This window comes from Neophocaena asiaeorientalis, unplaced genomic scaffold (genome assembly GCF_003031525.2).
Source record: "Neophocaena asiaeorientalis asiaeorientalis breed wild unplaced genomic scaffold, Neophocaena_asiaeorientalis_V1.1 scaffold152, whole genome shotgun sequence".
NCBI lineage: Eukaryota > Metazoa > Chordata > Mammalia > Artiodactyla > Phocoenidae > Neophocaena > Neophocaena asiaeorientalis.
Genome location: NW_020185338.1, coordinates 10,633,226 through 10,648,083, shown reverse-complemented (window position 1 = coordinate 10,648,083; position 14,858 = coordinate 10,633,226). Strand labels below are relative to the sequence as shown.

Here is a 14,858-nt window from a genome sequence, read left to right as displayed (position 1 = left end):
TTCATGATGAGAACACTAAAAACAAACCAAAGTCCATTAAGAATGAAATGGAGATAAACTGCAATATATTCCTCCAGTGGAGTATCACACAGCAGTGAAAATGAAATGATCAAACCTACCTACACTCCAAAAACAAAACATTAAATGGAAAAGGAAAGTTACAAAAAAAGTTACACTGCATTATTCCATCTATATAAAGTTTAACACAGGCAATACTAAGCAAGATATAAGCAGTAAAAATATTTTAAAAATCAAGAGAATGATTAACATAGAAGTCAAAATCGTTGATAGCCCTTGGGGAAAGGAGGAGTGTAAAAGAGGTTTGGGGTGTATTATAAACCTCTATTTCTTGGCCTGGGTGGTAGTTACATGGATTTTTCATATTGTTGTACTTTTAATGGTAAATATATATGCTATACATGTATGTGTAGGCTATAATTTATAATAAAAAACTAAGTTATACAGACTTGCAGAAATAAAAAATTGATTCATTTCAACAAATTCACATTGTGCAACTAACCAGTGCCAGCAACTGTGCTGGGAAACAAGTGTCATGGGAGACAGATATGTAAACAAAACCACAAATGCTGCACTGGGGCATTAAGAAAGTACACAGTCATATGGAGCTAAAGGTCATCATAAGAAATGGACTAAAACAAGGAAGAACAATTAAAAAGAAAGGAGTGCAGGTAATACAGCAGATGAACAACAGACCATTCACTTAGGTTTTGCTGTGATGATTTTCCAGTTTTGCAAAGCAGAATCCTAGGACTCATCTTTGATACCGCCTTTTCACTCATTCCCACCCTCCCCAAATGGTCATCTGATCTTCAAGACCTTTCATTTTATCCACCAAATAGTTTTTAAATCTACCACTTTCTCTCCAACTCCATTTATCCTAGTCCAAGTGGCCATCAGCTCACACCCAGAACACAGCAATATCCTTCTAATTGGTTTACCCCACTGACTCCATTTTCTACACTAGAGCCAGAGTGATCTTTTCAAAGTAATTGTCACCCTCTTACGTGGCTGTGCATGGTCTCAGGGTTTCACACTTCTTTAGCCACATGGCCTTCTTTAAATTACTCATAGGTGCTATCTTCCTTCCTGCCAAGGTGTTTGTTTTACCTCAAATGACTCTTACTCAACTTTCGGATCTCAGCTCAATCAGCCTTTCTTTGGGAAGCCTTCCCTAACTGCGGCAGGTCCCTCTATAAACACTCCAATAGCCCTATGCTTCCTTCCATTAGAGCATGCATCTCGGCTCATAATTATGGGTGTATTTACATACTTTTTGATTAGTATCTAGCTCCCCCTCTAAATTGTAAGCTCTGTGAAAAGGCAAGGTTTTTGCTCATCACTGTTTCCAAGCCCAAGCACTGTCCCAGGACAAAGGCACTAAATAAATAAAATGAAAGAGTAAGTAATATTAGGATATTGTTCTCTGCTCTAGGTTTTATCACATAATCCACACTAGCAAGTTGCACCTACCAAAAAATAACACTGTCAAGGAAAAGTTTCTACAAGGCATCTTCTAATGCACTTGGTTCTGTTATCTCTTTATCTTATGTTATAATAAGGGAAAGCTATAGATGAGTATCCTAACAAACTCTGACTCCTCAATCTTAAAACTACCAAAACAAAGATATCTAAGTCAGCAACATCTCCTAGTCCTTATCTAATTAATTTAGCTACCCAACACAATAACAAAAAAAATTTTTTTCAGCTCTTGCATAGAAGTTTAAAGAAGCAGAAAAAGAAATATAGCTATAGAACTAATACCTTCAAAATCTTTAGTGAATACATAGAAAAAGCCTAGAATTCCTGCTTAATACAAAATGGCTCCATCAATGATTCAGCAATCAGAAAAACACTAATGGAAAAATCAATAGGTTAACCACACAAAGACTAACTTATTCATACTAAACTAAACTTAGAAAAATAGAAACTAGCTGACTTAGCAGAGCTTGGAAAAGAGCAAGCCATCTGAGCAAGGAAACAAAACATGTCCAGCTAAACTCACTTTTAAATGTTCTACAAAATATAATCCTCCATAACAAAATTCAAAATAAATGTATGATGATGATCAACACATTGAAAATAAAATACTTTACTTGGTTTAAAAAAAAAATCATTACAAAGTTAGTGATGATCAAACTCTTAGTTAAAATACAGCCATAAAATTCAAGTGTTAGTGATTTAAATAGAAATGCAAGGAACCAGACTACAGAATGGGTACAAAATACCTGGCCCACGTCATCAGTCTCCCGAACAAATCGGACACCAGTTCTGGACCTATTTCGTTTAATACCCTGTTGATCCCCATAGTCCTTCAGAGGTGAGGTAGGTGGAAAACGGTGGCTCTCTTTACAGAAGAAAGAAAAGGGAAAGGATTAAAAACACCACATGAGAAGAAACGATCTAAAATTTTACTCAGGAAATACACAGCAGACATGGATATATACATGTGCCCTCAACCTGGATTATTTCCCACAGACAATCACAAACAAATATCTTGCTGTGGCCATAAAATTCCACAAAATTGGCACTTATCTTGCTCTTAAAGCAGATAAAATGAACAATTGAAATAACCTGGAACTAGAACACATCAAAAATTCTAATTGGCTGTACTTTTCAAAGAAGCAATATAGTATTTTCTCTTACATAAAAATAGTAAGTTGCTAAAAAAAAAATAACTTTTATGACTCCCTAAAATAATACTAATAAAACAGAATTTTTCAAATAACAAATTATCTAAAATCTGAGTGGTGTTTAAAAATCAGTATAGGGCTTCCCTGGTGGCACAGTGGTTCAGAGTCCACCTGCCGATGCAGAGGACACGGGTTCGCGCCCCGGTCCGGGAGGATCCCACATGCCGCTGAGCGGCTGGGCCCGTGAGCCATGGCCGCTGAGCCTGCGCTTACGGAGTCTGTGCTCCACAACGGGGGAGGCCACAACAGTGAGAGGCCCGCGTACCGCAAAAAAATAAATAAATAAAAAATCAGTATAAACTAAACTACATAAAGAAATATAGCTGATTGTGATTTTTAATCATTATTATCATGACCAATAATGATATTAACAACACAAGCTACTAATGTTCACTCTGTCTAAATCGCCTCTCTTCACTGCAGACTTTTCTAAGTCTCTTCTATTCAAACATGAACCTCAGTGCTGTACGAAAGTATAATTATATGCAAACTAAGTGTTATCACCTTTTATGTAGCCATTGAAATCGAGCTGCACACCAAGGATAAAATTCCCCTTTATTAACAAGTGTCACAGGATATTTCATGATGAGACTTTTGAAAAACTATGAACCTAGGACAAGACTTCTAATCCAGAAAGTACACCACCCAGTAAATCCTATTTGTGTGTGTGTTTTGACTGGAGGCAGACAATTAAATAAGGTTCTGTCAGGTTAAGCTCTACATGGTCTACAGAGCCTGAGAAGAAAAAAGTAACAGACTCAGAATATCAAAGTCCCATTGAACATACTTCAAAGTATTCACTCTAAAACCCTGACTGCATCTTCTAACACCTTATTTGTATGACTTTATGTATGGGTTATATTTGTCTAAATACTACATGTATCCAATATGTACTTCAGGAATATTTTTAAAACAAAGAAAAGGTTTTCAGAACATCTGAAGAGTTTACCTGTCACAGTGCCACCATCGAGGTCACTTGTACTCAGACTTGTAACAGAAATACTTCTCCCTCCTGAGTTTCTCAATAACCGTTGACTCCGCAGTTGGCCTATTGATTGCTCCAAGCTTTCTTTTAACTAAATTAAAGGATACAATGAAGTTTAAAAAACGTCCAGATACAAATAAGCCTAGAGATTTTAAAGCTATTCATGAACTATCTGGGTTCCCAAAGAGAATTTATATCAGAGAAAAATTTGAACTAAGTTATATTAATAGACATATAAAAATAGTAAACAAAAATATTTTAAGACCCAGTTCTAACATCTGGTTTTAAATAGCATCTGTCACTACCTATTCCATCTTTCTATTACCATCAGATTGATGTGCCCATGCTTAGAAACATAAGAAGGCCAACACATCTGAAAAAGAGAAAGCCTTCCTCCCTTCTAAACATTCCTTCAGAAACCTCAGATCTATAATAAACAGAAAAATGAACAGCTGTCACAGTGACTTCTGCTTTGAAAAAAAAGTGCACTGCCCAATTCTGTAGCAGAGTACCTCTCATTCATTCAAAGATTTCAAATCCCGGAAAACCATGTGGTCAGATGTTGGACTGTTAGTACAAACTAGGATCACAGTTGTCCAAATGCTCTCTTCAAGTTATTAGGGAGTTAGCCAGCAGGGAATATAAGACAACATCTTTTAAGACCTAAAGGGCTACAATAAATAAAATCACGCTTAATACTGAGAATATAATCCAGAGCTGTACAGAACTATTGACCTGAAAAGAGGATTCAACAAAAACCCAAAGGAACAAAGAGTAAAACTTAGGAAAATCCACATACCCTGAATTGCTGAGCAACTTCTGGTCTAGACATTTTAGCCAAGGATGAATAAAAAATAATATTAATAAAAATAATGTATGGATCCAGAAAACAAGTCATCTATAACTCTTTAAAGAGAATGTCAAAACAAAACAATTGATTTGAGAGGGCTTCCTAAATTCAGCCAGAATTAAAAGGTAGAACACCACTGATGGAGGAAATAAGTTGGTTTCCTTGGGGAACTGTGCAGAAAGAAAGTAACTTCAACTGAAGGAAGAGCACAGCTGAAACAATATGAGTCACAAATGAGCAAATCCTTTTTCACTTTGGTTGTTTGGACTTAGCTGTTCTGGAGAACCAAGGTTAAAATAGGCTGAATTAAAAGAAGCAGAGTTAGAATTTCAACAATTTATCTCTATTACCACTCTCATTTCTGGAAAAAAAAAAAAGAAAGAAAGAAAAAGCTAATATTTCCATACCCTCTGTTCCCTGCTTCTCTAAACTGGCATTTGTGCAATACCATCCTGCCTGAGTGTTCACCAGCTGTAGGACCTAGACTATCAATCCAGGAAACATACAGATGAGGCCTGGGAGAACTAAGGTCTACCTGGAGAGTAATTTATACACAAGTAAAATAAAAAACTATGTTTAACATGTAAGTAGTCAAGAGGTCTTACACAGTGAACACAAAATAGCATATCAGTAATCTATGACAAAGAGTCAGAATAAAATTGTACAATGTTAAAATTAAAAAGTTCAAATCCAAACTGTAACATTAAAAAAGGACTAGAAAGGTAAAATGACTTTAGATCACATAAGTTAGTGACAGAACCAGCTCTACTAACTTTTCCTGTGTTTATTATTTGCATCTTTCAAGCTAAGCCTGATGTCAGTATCCTTTATCATAGTTTTTTTTTTTTAATTGAAGTAAAGTTGATTATCCCTTTGGAAGTAAAGTCAGCTGACATTTCTAATTATTGCTTCTTTTTGAAGGTAATTTGCCCCTTACAGCTCTGGCTCTTTTTAAGATTTTCTCTTTGACTTTGAGTGTCAATGGTTTTACAATGATATGACTATGTACAGCTTTACTTGTAGTTATCCCATTTCTGACCCACAGAGATCATGGAATCTGTAGCTTAATCTCTTTCATGTATTGTAAATTTTCAGCCACATCTCTTCATTCTTTCTGCCTCATTCTTTCTTTCCTCTCCTGGAAATCCAGTTGGATTTAAGTTTTATCTTTTCTACCAAATCCCATGGGTCATTTATGCTCTTTTCTGTATTGTTCATCCATTCCTCCATTCTTCTTTTTGGATATATTATGCTGATCTATCTCTCAATCTATTAATTCTCTCTTTAACTGTACACAACCTGTTACTTAATCCATCTGTTGATGGTTTTTTCTAATTTATTTGTTTGTTTATCTTAGTTATATTTTTCAGTTTCTGTAATTTTCATTTTTTGTCTTTTTTGTTTGGTTTTTTTTAGAGTTTTCAATTGTCAAAATTCTCAATCTTTTAATTTCTTTTTTTTTTTTTTTTTTTTTTGCGGTACGTGGGCCTCTCACTGTTGTGGCCTCTCCCATTGCGGAGCACAGGCTCCAGACGTGCAGGCTCAGCGGCCATGGCTCACGGGCCCAGCCACTCCACGGCATGTGGGATCTTCCCGGACCGGGGCATGAACCCATATCCCCTGCATCGGCAGGCAGACTCTCAACCACTGCGCCACCAGGGAAGCCCTCAATCTTTTAATTTCTTGAACAGGTTAATCATAGTTATTTTATAATCTCCTACTTGTTTCTCTTGTCTGTTTTTTCCCTTGGTTTTCAGTCAACTCTTGTATTTTCTTATGCCTGAGTATTTTTTTATCATGTGATAGACATTGTATATGAAAACTGTAGAGCTATTTAAAGCTCTGGATGATGACGTCTTCCTTCAGAAGGGATTTGGGTTTGCTTCTATCAGGAAGTCAGGCTAGGGTCACTAGGAAACCCAATGTAGCTTAATTCATTAGAACTGAGATGATTCAAAGCTGGGCTTCTGTCCCCATCAGCACTGGTCAATTTTCAATTTATCACTGCTCTGATTTTCAATTCACCATTTTTCCTAGGCTATCACTCTTTGGGGTCTCAATCAAAAGCTGGAGGGTTCCTGAACTCCAATTTTGGTCTCTCTAGCCTCTTTGAGTCTACAGATAGTTCTAATCTTACCTGCTTCTAAGCCACCTCTTTTGAAATCAGCTACTGCCTTGACAGAGAAAGAGTCCCAAATGTAGGACTCTTCCTTCTGGACTTCTATTTTTGCCAGATCTTGACTATAACATTCCTCACTGCCTTGGTAGTTCTCTGATGGTTTCATAATATTATTTTTTACAATTTTTTTGCCTTTCCAGTTGATCTGAATGGGAGAGTTGATCCAAAATAATCTTATCTACCAATGCCAGAAGCAGAACTTGCCAGCATCCTTTTCATGTGGGCTTATTTGCTAACAAATCCTGAGCTGTAACTAAAAGCTGATTAAGAAGATGAATTTTCACACACACATGCACACACACAATATCACTGCTAACAACAACAAACAACTCACCAGGGAACATATGGGAAAATATTGCAGAACAACAGAAATGATACATTACCCCCAAAATCTAGGAGGAATAACAGATGTTAGAAAATTGATCATTTCAGAAATAAGATAAAAAGTTAGACAAACTATTTGGCAACCTCATTTTAAAACTCTCAAAAGATGTATCATAAGCCATTGAACAGATGAACAGGCTAATACATAAAGACCAAAAAAATGAACTGTAAAAGGTAAATGAGTGAGATGAAGATTTCTTTTAATCACTCCTACAAACATCATGGCAAAAACAGATCCTCCACCTAAGATACAAAACTAAACATGTAATAAAATTAGAACCTACACTTAAAGTAGCAATAATACAACAGACACGGCACAAAATCCATTCATGATGTACAAAACCAATTTGATAACTCCTAAAATACAAAAACCAAAAGATAAAATTTGTTTTAAACTCTTTAGGATTATAACTTCTAATTAGGTGCAAAAGCAAACCAAACTCGAAATTTCATAAAAACAAAACAACACTAATAAAATTCAATTTAATATTAATTTATAATACTATGATGGATAATGCTATTTTGCTGAAACTAAATCAGTGTTCCACACAGACTGTGGTACTGACTGCCATGGTGCAGATTCTAAAAGTTTATCATGAATACCTCACCACATACCAAGTGTTGATTCCATTTCCCCCACTTTCCCCTATATAAACTACCGCAAAACCAGCATCATGGAACATGTTATGACATATTTTCACCTCAACTTGATATAAATGTACCATTTACATATTAGGTCTATTCTTTTATCTCTGTTCATTTGACATTAGACTAAAACAAATGAAGCATTACTATAATGTACCAGTAAGAATAAAAATAAAACTGGGGCACTGAAATTGAATGGCAATACTTGTTTGCAAGGTAGTTTATCCAAATTGTTAAGACATGCTTTTAAACACAGAAGTCAAGTGGGAAATCTCTCTATAGCCAAAGATGAAATAATTTGGGCATCGATAAAAATATTAACTACAATGGAATAAAGCAGTTCAAATATGAATAAATTTGTGAGTTAATGATACTCAAGGAGAAAAAAATAGTCACTGGTCACCAGCAGAGAATGTTAGGGAAATAACTCATTATTTTGGAAACTAGTAAATAAATTTAAAAAATTTTAAACCGTATAAGCTTTTAGATTAACATTAACTTACCAAATTTTAAAATCCTCATAGAGATCTCTGAAAGCCCTGTGACATCTCTATTTGAAAGTCTGATTTGAGACAAAATATAAGTCAAGCTTAGAGAATCGAAAAACACATACAACTCTGAAAAACTGACTATACTGCACACCAAATCTATGAAAAGAGATCATCTAGGCAGCAATGGGTCCTCCATATAAGAAGTGTGATCATTAAAAACATCATGATTCACAAGGACCAGAGGAAAGCCTAGCAGTACTTTCCTCAGTTCTACTCCTTTTGTTTCTGTTCCTGTTGACATATTTCACACCCTAATATTTTATTTTGAGGATGAAATAAGATAATGTATGTAAAATAATTAGAGCAATGCCTAGGGAAGATTAGTTTGTTGAGTAAATGGTAGTTTTTACTGTGATGACTACACACAATGAATATAAGAGCAAAAGTAAATGAAGAAATGGGATGTTTTAATCTGGAGAAGCTCTCTAGAAGAATGGCATTCCCTAAAAATGACTTCACTGAATTCTTCTAGTTGTATATCTACAGGCTCTTAAACAGCAAAAATATCAATATTCTCACTATCAGCTATTTCTTTTTAACCCCACATCTAACTCCTCCATAATACAATTCAAATTTCATTCCAGCATTATCACTTTTCATTTCCTTGCCACACTTTCACCTTTTTGACCAATTCCTTTATTATTATTATTATTATTTATTCTCGTAAAATAGCATGCAGGTTTATCATTGGGAGGCAAGGAGGTATCACAACTATAATTTTCACTGTCTGCGACCCATCAGCAACAGACTTCAAAAGCAGCAATTTGTTATTTATACAATAATGTGTGGACTGAAAAGCCAGCAGTAAAGTTTGTCCTTTTTGCAGTTACTCATCGTTAATATACTGTTGTGTTAGCTGAAATGTGAATTGTGTTGTTTGGGGACTGGTGTTATTTGACCAAATAGGGGTAATGAAATTCATGCACATCGAAACCATGCAACAAGGACCAACTGTCTTTACTTTTCAGCATTCGGAGAGGTTTTATAGCTGTATTCAGTGGAAGAGTATGCTAAACTCCACCTCGCCTGGGACCAGAACTCTGGTTTGTTTGTTTAAGTAAAAAAATATTGACTTTCCAAAATTCATTAATAGCAAGCTTCTTGACCAGTTTCTGGGAAGGTAAGGTTACAAGCAACTGTAAACAACTAAGAAACTAGGCACCAACTTCACACACACTATCAAAAATGCCTAAGAAATAAATCATATTCAGTAAAATTTGACTTCAATAAGACGAGATGAAAAAAGGCAAAGAACCACATGGGTAAACTTCGTTGGTCAATTTACAGTTACTGATACTAATAAACAGTGTATCTCACGTATTCACATTCTCAACAAAACTAATCACATCCTTGACTAAGCTCACTGTGAGAAAGAGAAAAATATATCACACTAAAACTAGTCACTAGGAAATTCTTAAAAGATATCTACCATTACTTCCACAAAGAGACCATAATAAAAATAAAGTAGGAACAATGATTACTCACACATAAATATAGTAGCTATCAAATATTCAAATAATTAACTTACATACAAATGAAAAACACAACTTTAAAAAAAAAAACCTTGATAAAAATTCTAAATGCTGCAATTCAAAGTCAGCTTAAATTCTGAAAACATTAAAGATCCTATTTAGTTTCTCCAGATACTTTCTTACTCCAAAGTATCCCTTATTTTCATACTAAGAAAATATATCCCCTAACATAACACAGATTATACAGAAATGCATGCAAAGTATAGGTAACTGCATTCACTTAGCTGCATAGTTGAGCAGAAATTGGAAACATCTGAATATTTCATCTAACCATTTAGTTTTGTTTTCACCTGACAGTAAAGATTCAGTATTTAGCAAACATTCACAATGTATATAGCACTGGTAACTATGGAGACAGTTTGTGTAGTAAGTTTAGATATACCTATAATGTTGACATTAGAAACAAAAAAAAAAATTAAAGTACTTTGATTTACAAATCTTAGGGGTCAACTTGGCAAAATCCAGGGCAAGAGTAGAGGCAGAAAAGAGGTCATTTTAAAAAGTTTGTCCTGGGTAATAATGTCAACCGTAGGCACGTTGATTAAGTGCTTTCTGCTTGACTTTCCTTCACTGCCTGTTTCTCCACAGAATGCCAAGCTTGATCTGGCAATACACTGCAAAATAGATTGGTTGTAGAGCTAATTTTATCAGCTCTATTTTGGTTCCTTACAGTCTATTAAAACTAGAACAAAGAGAAGGAGGAGGACAAAAAAGGAGGTAGAAGAGGTGGAGGAGGGGAGTTTTATAAAATCAGAGTGCAAATTTATGGTTTGCATACTTTTCTGGTCCCACCATCTGTTGCTGAAATGTATTTTTTAAATGGTTGCTGCTATCTTATTTTTTATTTACCAGAAAGATCATTAGCTCTGACTGCTATCCCTAACCTCTCTCCATAGGCTGATTTATGGAAATATAAGTCTATACTAATAGTTCTGAAATTTAGAAATTCCCTTTCAAATGATACATCATATTTGTTTATGTAACTATTTTATTTTTAAATGAGATCTCATATATTCAAAGCCCACATAGCATACATATTCTAACAATTTTTAAAATTTTTTAAAGTATTTCCATATAATATTCTGAATGTTATTAAATGAGCATACATGGGGGCTTCCCTGGTGGCCCAGTGGCTAACACTCTGAGCTCCCAATGCAGGGGGGCTGGGTTCGATCCCTAGTCAGGGAACTAGATCCCACATGCTGCAACTAAGAGTTAGCATGCCATAACTAAAGATCCTGCATGCCTCAACTAAGACCCGGTGCAGCCAAATAAATAAATTATTTTTTAAAAAAAAAAAAGAGCATGCATGGAAAATGGAATGTGCTCTTAATAGTACATTATTGTATTTTGGGTGGACAGACAATATAATCATGAACATAAGGGGGAAAAAGCAGCATTATGTATGCTGCCTAATTTGGCATATACTTTGAAGTCAAAACAATCAGATACACCTATCACTGTGAACGTTACAACATATTATGTTGTTTATAGTCACAATAATACACAAAAGAAACTGAAGTTAGGCCCAGTGAACTCAAGGAAAGGAAAGGAAGAATACTCAGTGCCTATAATGTACCAAGTACTTAGTGTCTATAATGTACCAAGTACTTAATCTATATTAAGAACATAGCAAATACTTGAAGATAGGGATTACTGGATGAATTAAAGAAGTAACAAGAACATAAATGTTTAGCAAGTGTCTAAAACAGCGTGACTACTTCAATAAATGTTAGTTATAATAAGGCATATATAATTATGTTCATTTTTCAGATGATTAAATTCAAGTTCAGAAAGGTTTAATAACTTGCCCAAAATCACTGAAATGGTTTCTAGTGGAAAAAAATCAGGATTCAATTTTAAGTCTGACTCCAAAGTCTACATTTTTCCACTAGCCTCAAAGCAAAATTTTGTAAAAATTATTCTCCTGTCTAGTAGTTTCATGAGAAACTTGGCAATAAAAATTTAAACATAAGACTCTAAGAACCTAATTCCTAAGATCTGAAATATATTTACAAAAAAAGTTCCTAACAGAATTCAGTTGTTCCATTATAATTTCTTACCCATACATTCTCACTACTTAGCACTGAAGTTGTTAAAAGATGGAACAGTTCTCACCTTTAGGACAATTAGTAGAACTCAGCCTGAGAGAAAGGGATGGATACCTTCAGCTCTGGGATATTACAAGTGGCTTGTGCCTGGCTCCAAACCATTAACATTAAGCTTCTGGGCTGTCACTATGTATATCTGACAACTGAAATCCATTGAAAAGAAGAAAAACCCTGGACTTTGTTTTTTAACATTCAAATTCTTCCAAAGTTCATATATGCCAGATGGTAACGTCCTATTACTCCCAAAGGGAAATTTTAATCAGAGTACTTAATTAGAAGAAAAATTACCTATTAATGCAAGTCTCTAAGCTCTAATTTGATTTTACTATATTTTAACCACTCTTTACCTTAAAAATGTACTTAATGAATCTGCTGATTTGAATCAAAAGAACTGTATCTTTCTTTTATACCAAATATTAACTACTTTAGCCTCATCAGCTGCAGTCCAAATTTCCACTGCAGAAGGTATTAACTTTTTATGTTGAATATTCTTTCTTGAGGCATTCCATTTTTATGGCATTAACATAAAAACAGACCTGTTCTCTCATGAATAGGAACACACAGCTCTAGATATGTTCTAAACATTAAGCTAATCAGTTGCACTATTTAACACAGGAGTATATGTTCCAAATATTCCCATATAAAACCAACCGCACAGGTCCTCTTTGGACCAAATGTTCTCAGACCTCCCAAGAAATTTACAACATGAGAAATAATACAGGATGACACTTACTTAAGGTCATGAAGTTCATTAAGACCAAAAGATCCTAAGTCATACTATCCAACTTAATATGGCTGATTGGTTGGGCTGGCTACAAGAAAGGCTTGTAAAAAAAAAAAAATCAGTGGTTGTTACTTAGGAAGAAGGGGGAAACCAGTGCTGGTGTAGGCAACCTGCAGAATCCACCACACTGCCTTAAGTGGCAGCTAGAACAGCCAACTTTGGCAAGCCTTCAATGCCAGTCCTAGCTCAGCATCAGATTATTTCCCATTCTGTTTCTGTATTTGTTCCATCTAACTCTCATTCTGGACATTGCACCAGCTGTAACATTAATGACTTGTGTGACAATGGGCTTTGGTTTTTCAATCAGTTAAGATAATCTCCAGAATCTAGTTTATAAATGTAAATTATATAACCCTTCAAAACTTTGAATCCAAAATTCCAATTTTCAGAAAAATTAAATTCATATCATCATTAAAATGTGAGCAAGCACAACTCAATGATGTGAATGAATCCTGATGCTGGGTTTTAGGATAATATCCTATCCTTGGCTCTGTCACTGACTAACTGTGAGACTGTGGGCAAGCTAGTACCCATTCTGTGCCTTAGTATTTTTATCTTGTAAATGAGGATAATAATAGTATCTACCTAATAGGACTGTTGAGAGAATTAAATGAGTTACCACACAAAAAACAAAAAGGTACCTGTAAACTAAGCTTATGAAGATATTCCCAAAGAGAATATGAAAAGGTAGATGCTACTTCTCTATGAAACACCACACACCCCATTGCTGATCCTCTAACACTGCTCAACTCCTCACAGAGAGAGGCCTTCACATATTATAAGCAAATAAATAAATTTAGAGTTGGAATAAAGATTCAAGAAAACAACAGTGAAATTATGTACATTTCAAGAAAAGGTAGTCAAAAAAGTGACTCATCACGACTCCTGACCCTTACAAAACCAACAGGAACAATTCTCACAATTCTCTTGTTAGGGCAGATCGTCTCAGGAGGAAAGCACTGCACTGAATATTTACATAGCTCCTCACTCACTGGCGAATTATGTTCACAAAACTGAAGCTCCATAAAATAAATATGTGAGTTCATACACAGTTGACCCTTGAACAACACGGGTTTGAACTGCACTGTTCACCTGAGGATGTTTTTCAGTAGTAAATACCACAGTACTACATGATCCAAGGTTCGTTGAATCCATGAACACAGAATCACAGATACAGAGGAACTGCAGAGAGGGAGGAACCTCAGATACCAAGGGCCAACTATAAGTTATACACAAATTTTCAACTGTGTGGAAGGCCAGAGCTCCAAATCCCATGTTGTTCAAAGGTAAACTGTGTATCACTTGTATCCATTTCCTAAGGTTTAGCATTAGTATCATTTATAAAATCTAAGTTAAAAATAAAAGTTCTTGAGATACCCTCATCCACCAGAGAGCAGACAGCAGAAGCAAGAAGAACTACAATCCTGCAGCCTGTGGAACAAAAACCTGTGGAACATTCACAGAAAGATAGACAAGATTAAAACCAAGAGGGCTATGTAACAGATGAAGGAACAAGATAAAACCCCAGAAAAACAACTAAATGAAGTGGAGATAGGCAACCTTACAGAAAAAGAATTCAGAATAATGACAGTGAAGATGATCCAGGACCTCGGAAAAAGAATGGAGGCAAAGATCAAGAAGATGCAAAAAATGTTTAACAAAGACCTAGAAAAATTAAAGAACAAACAGAGATGAACAATACAATAACTGAAATGAAAACTACACTAGAAGGAATCAATAGCAGAATAACTGAGGCAGAAGAACGGATAAGTGACCTGGAAGACAGAATGGTGGAATTCACTGCTGCAGAACAGAATAAAGAAAAAAAGAATGAAAAGAAATGAAGACAGTCTAAGAGACCTCTGGGACAACATTAAACGCAACAACATTTGCATCATAGGGGTCCCAGAAGGAGAAGAGAGAGAGAGAGAGAGAGAGAGAGAGGACCAGAGAAAATATTTGCAGAGATTATAGTCATAAACTTCCATAACATGGGAAAGGAAATAGCCACCCAAGTCCACGAAGCACAGAGAGTCCCATACAGGATAAACCCAAGGAGAAACATGCCGAGACACAAAGTAATCAAATTGGCAAAAATTAAAGACAAAGAAAAATTATTGAAAGCA

The 14,858-nt window shown here is 35.2% G+C and overlaps 1 protein-coding gene across 1 annotated transcript in view; it reads right to left on the bottom strand.

Annotated features, from left to right (window-relative positions):
• Nucleotides 1-14,858, bottom strand: part of CEP128 (centrosomal protein 128) — a 419,931-nt gene that overhangs the window by 373,379 nt on the left and 31,694 nt on the right. Inside the window, exons 4-5 of the mRNA XM_024736316.1 lie at nucleotides 3,661-3,787; nucleotides 2,247-2,365 (exon numbers count right to left, since the gene is read on the bottom strand). Of these exons, the coding sequence (XP_024592084.1) occupies nucleotides 2,247-2,365; nucleotides 3,661-3,787 (246 nt within the window). The remainder of the gene's footprint in view (nucleotides 1-2,246; nucleotides 2,366-3,660; nucleotides 3,788-14,858) is intronic.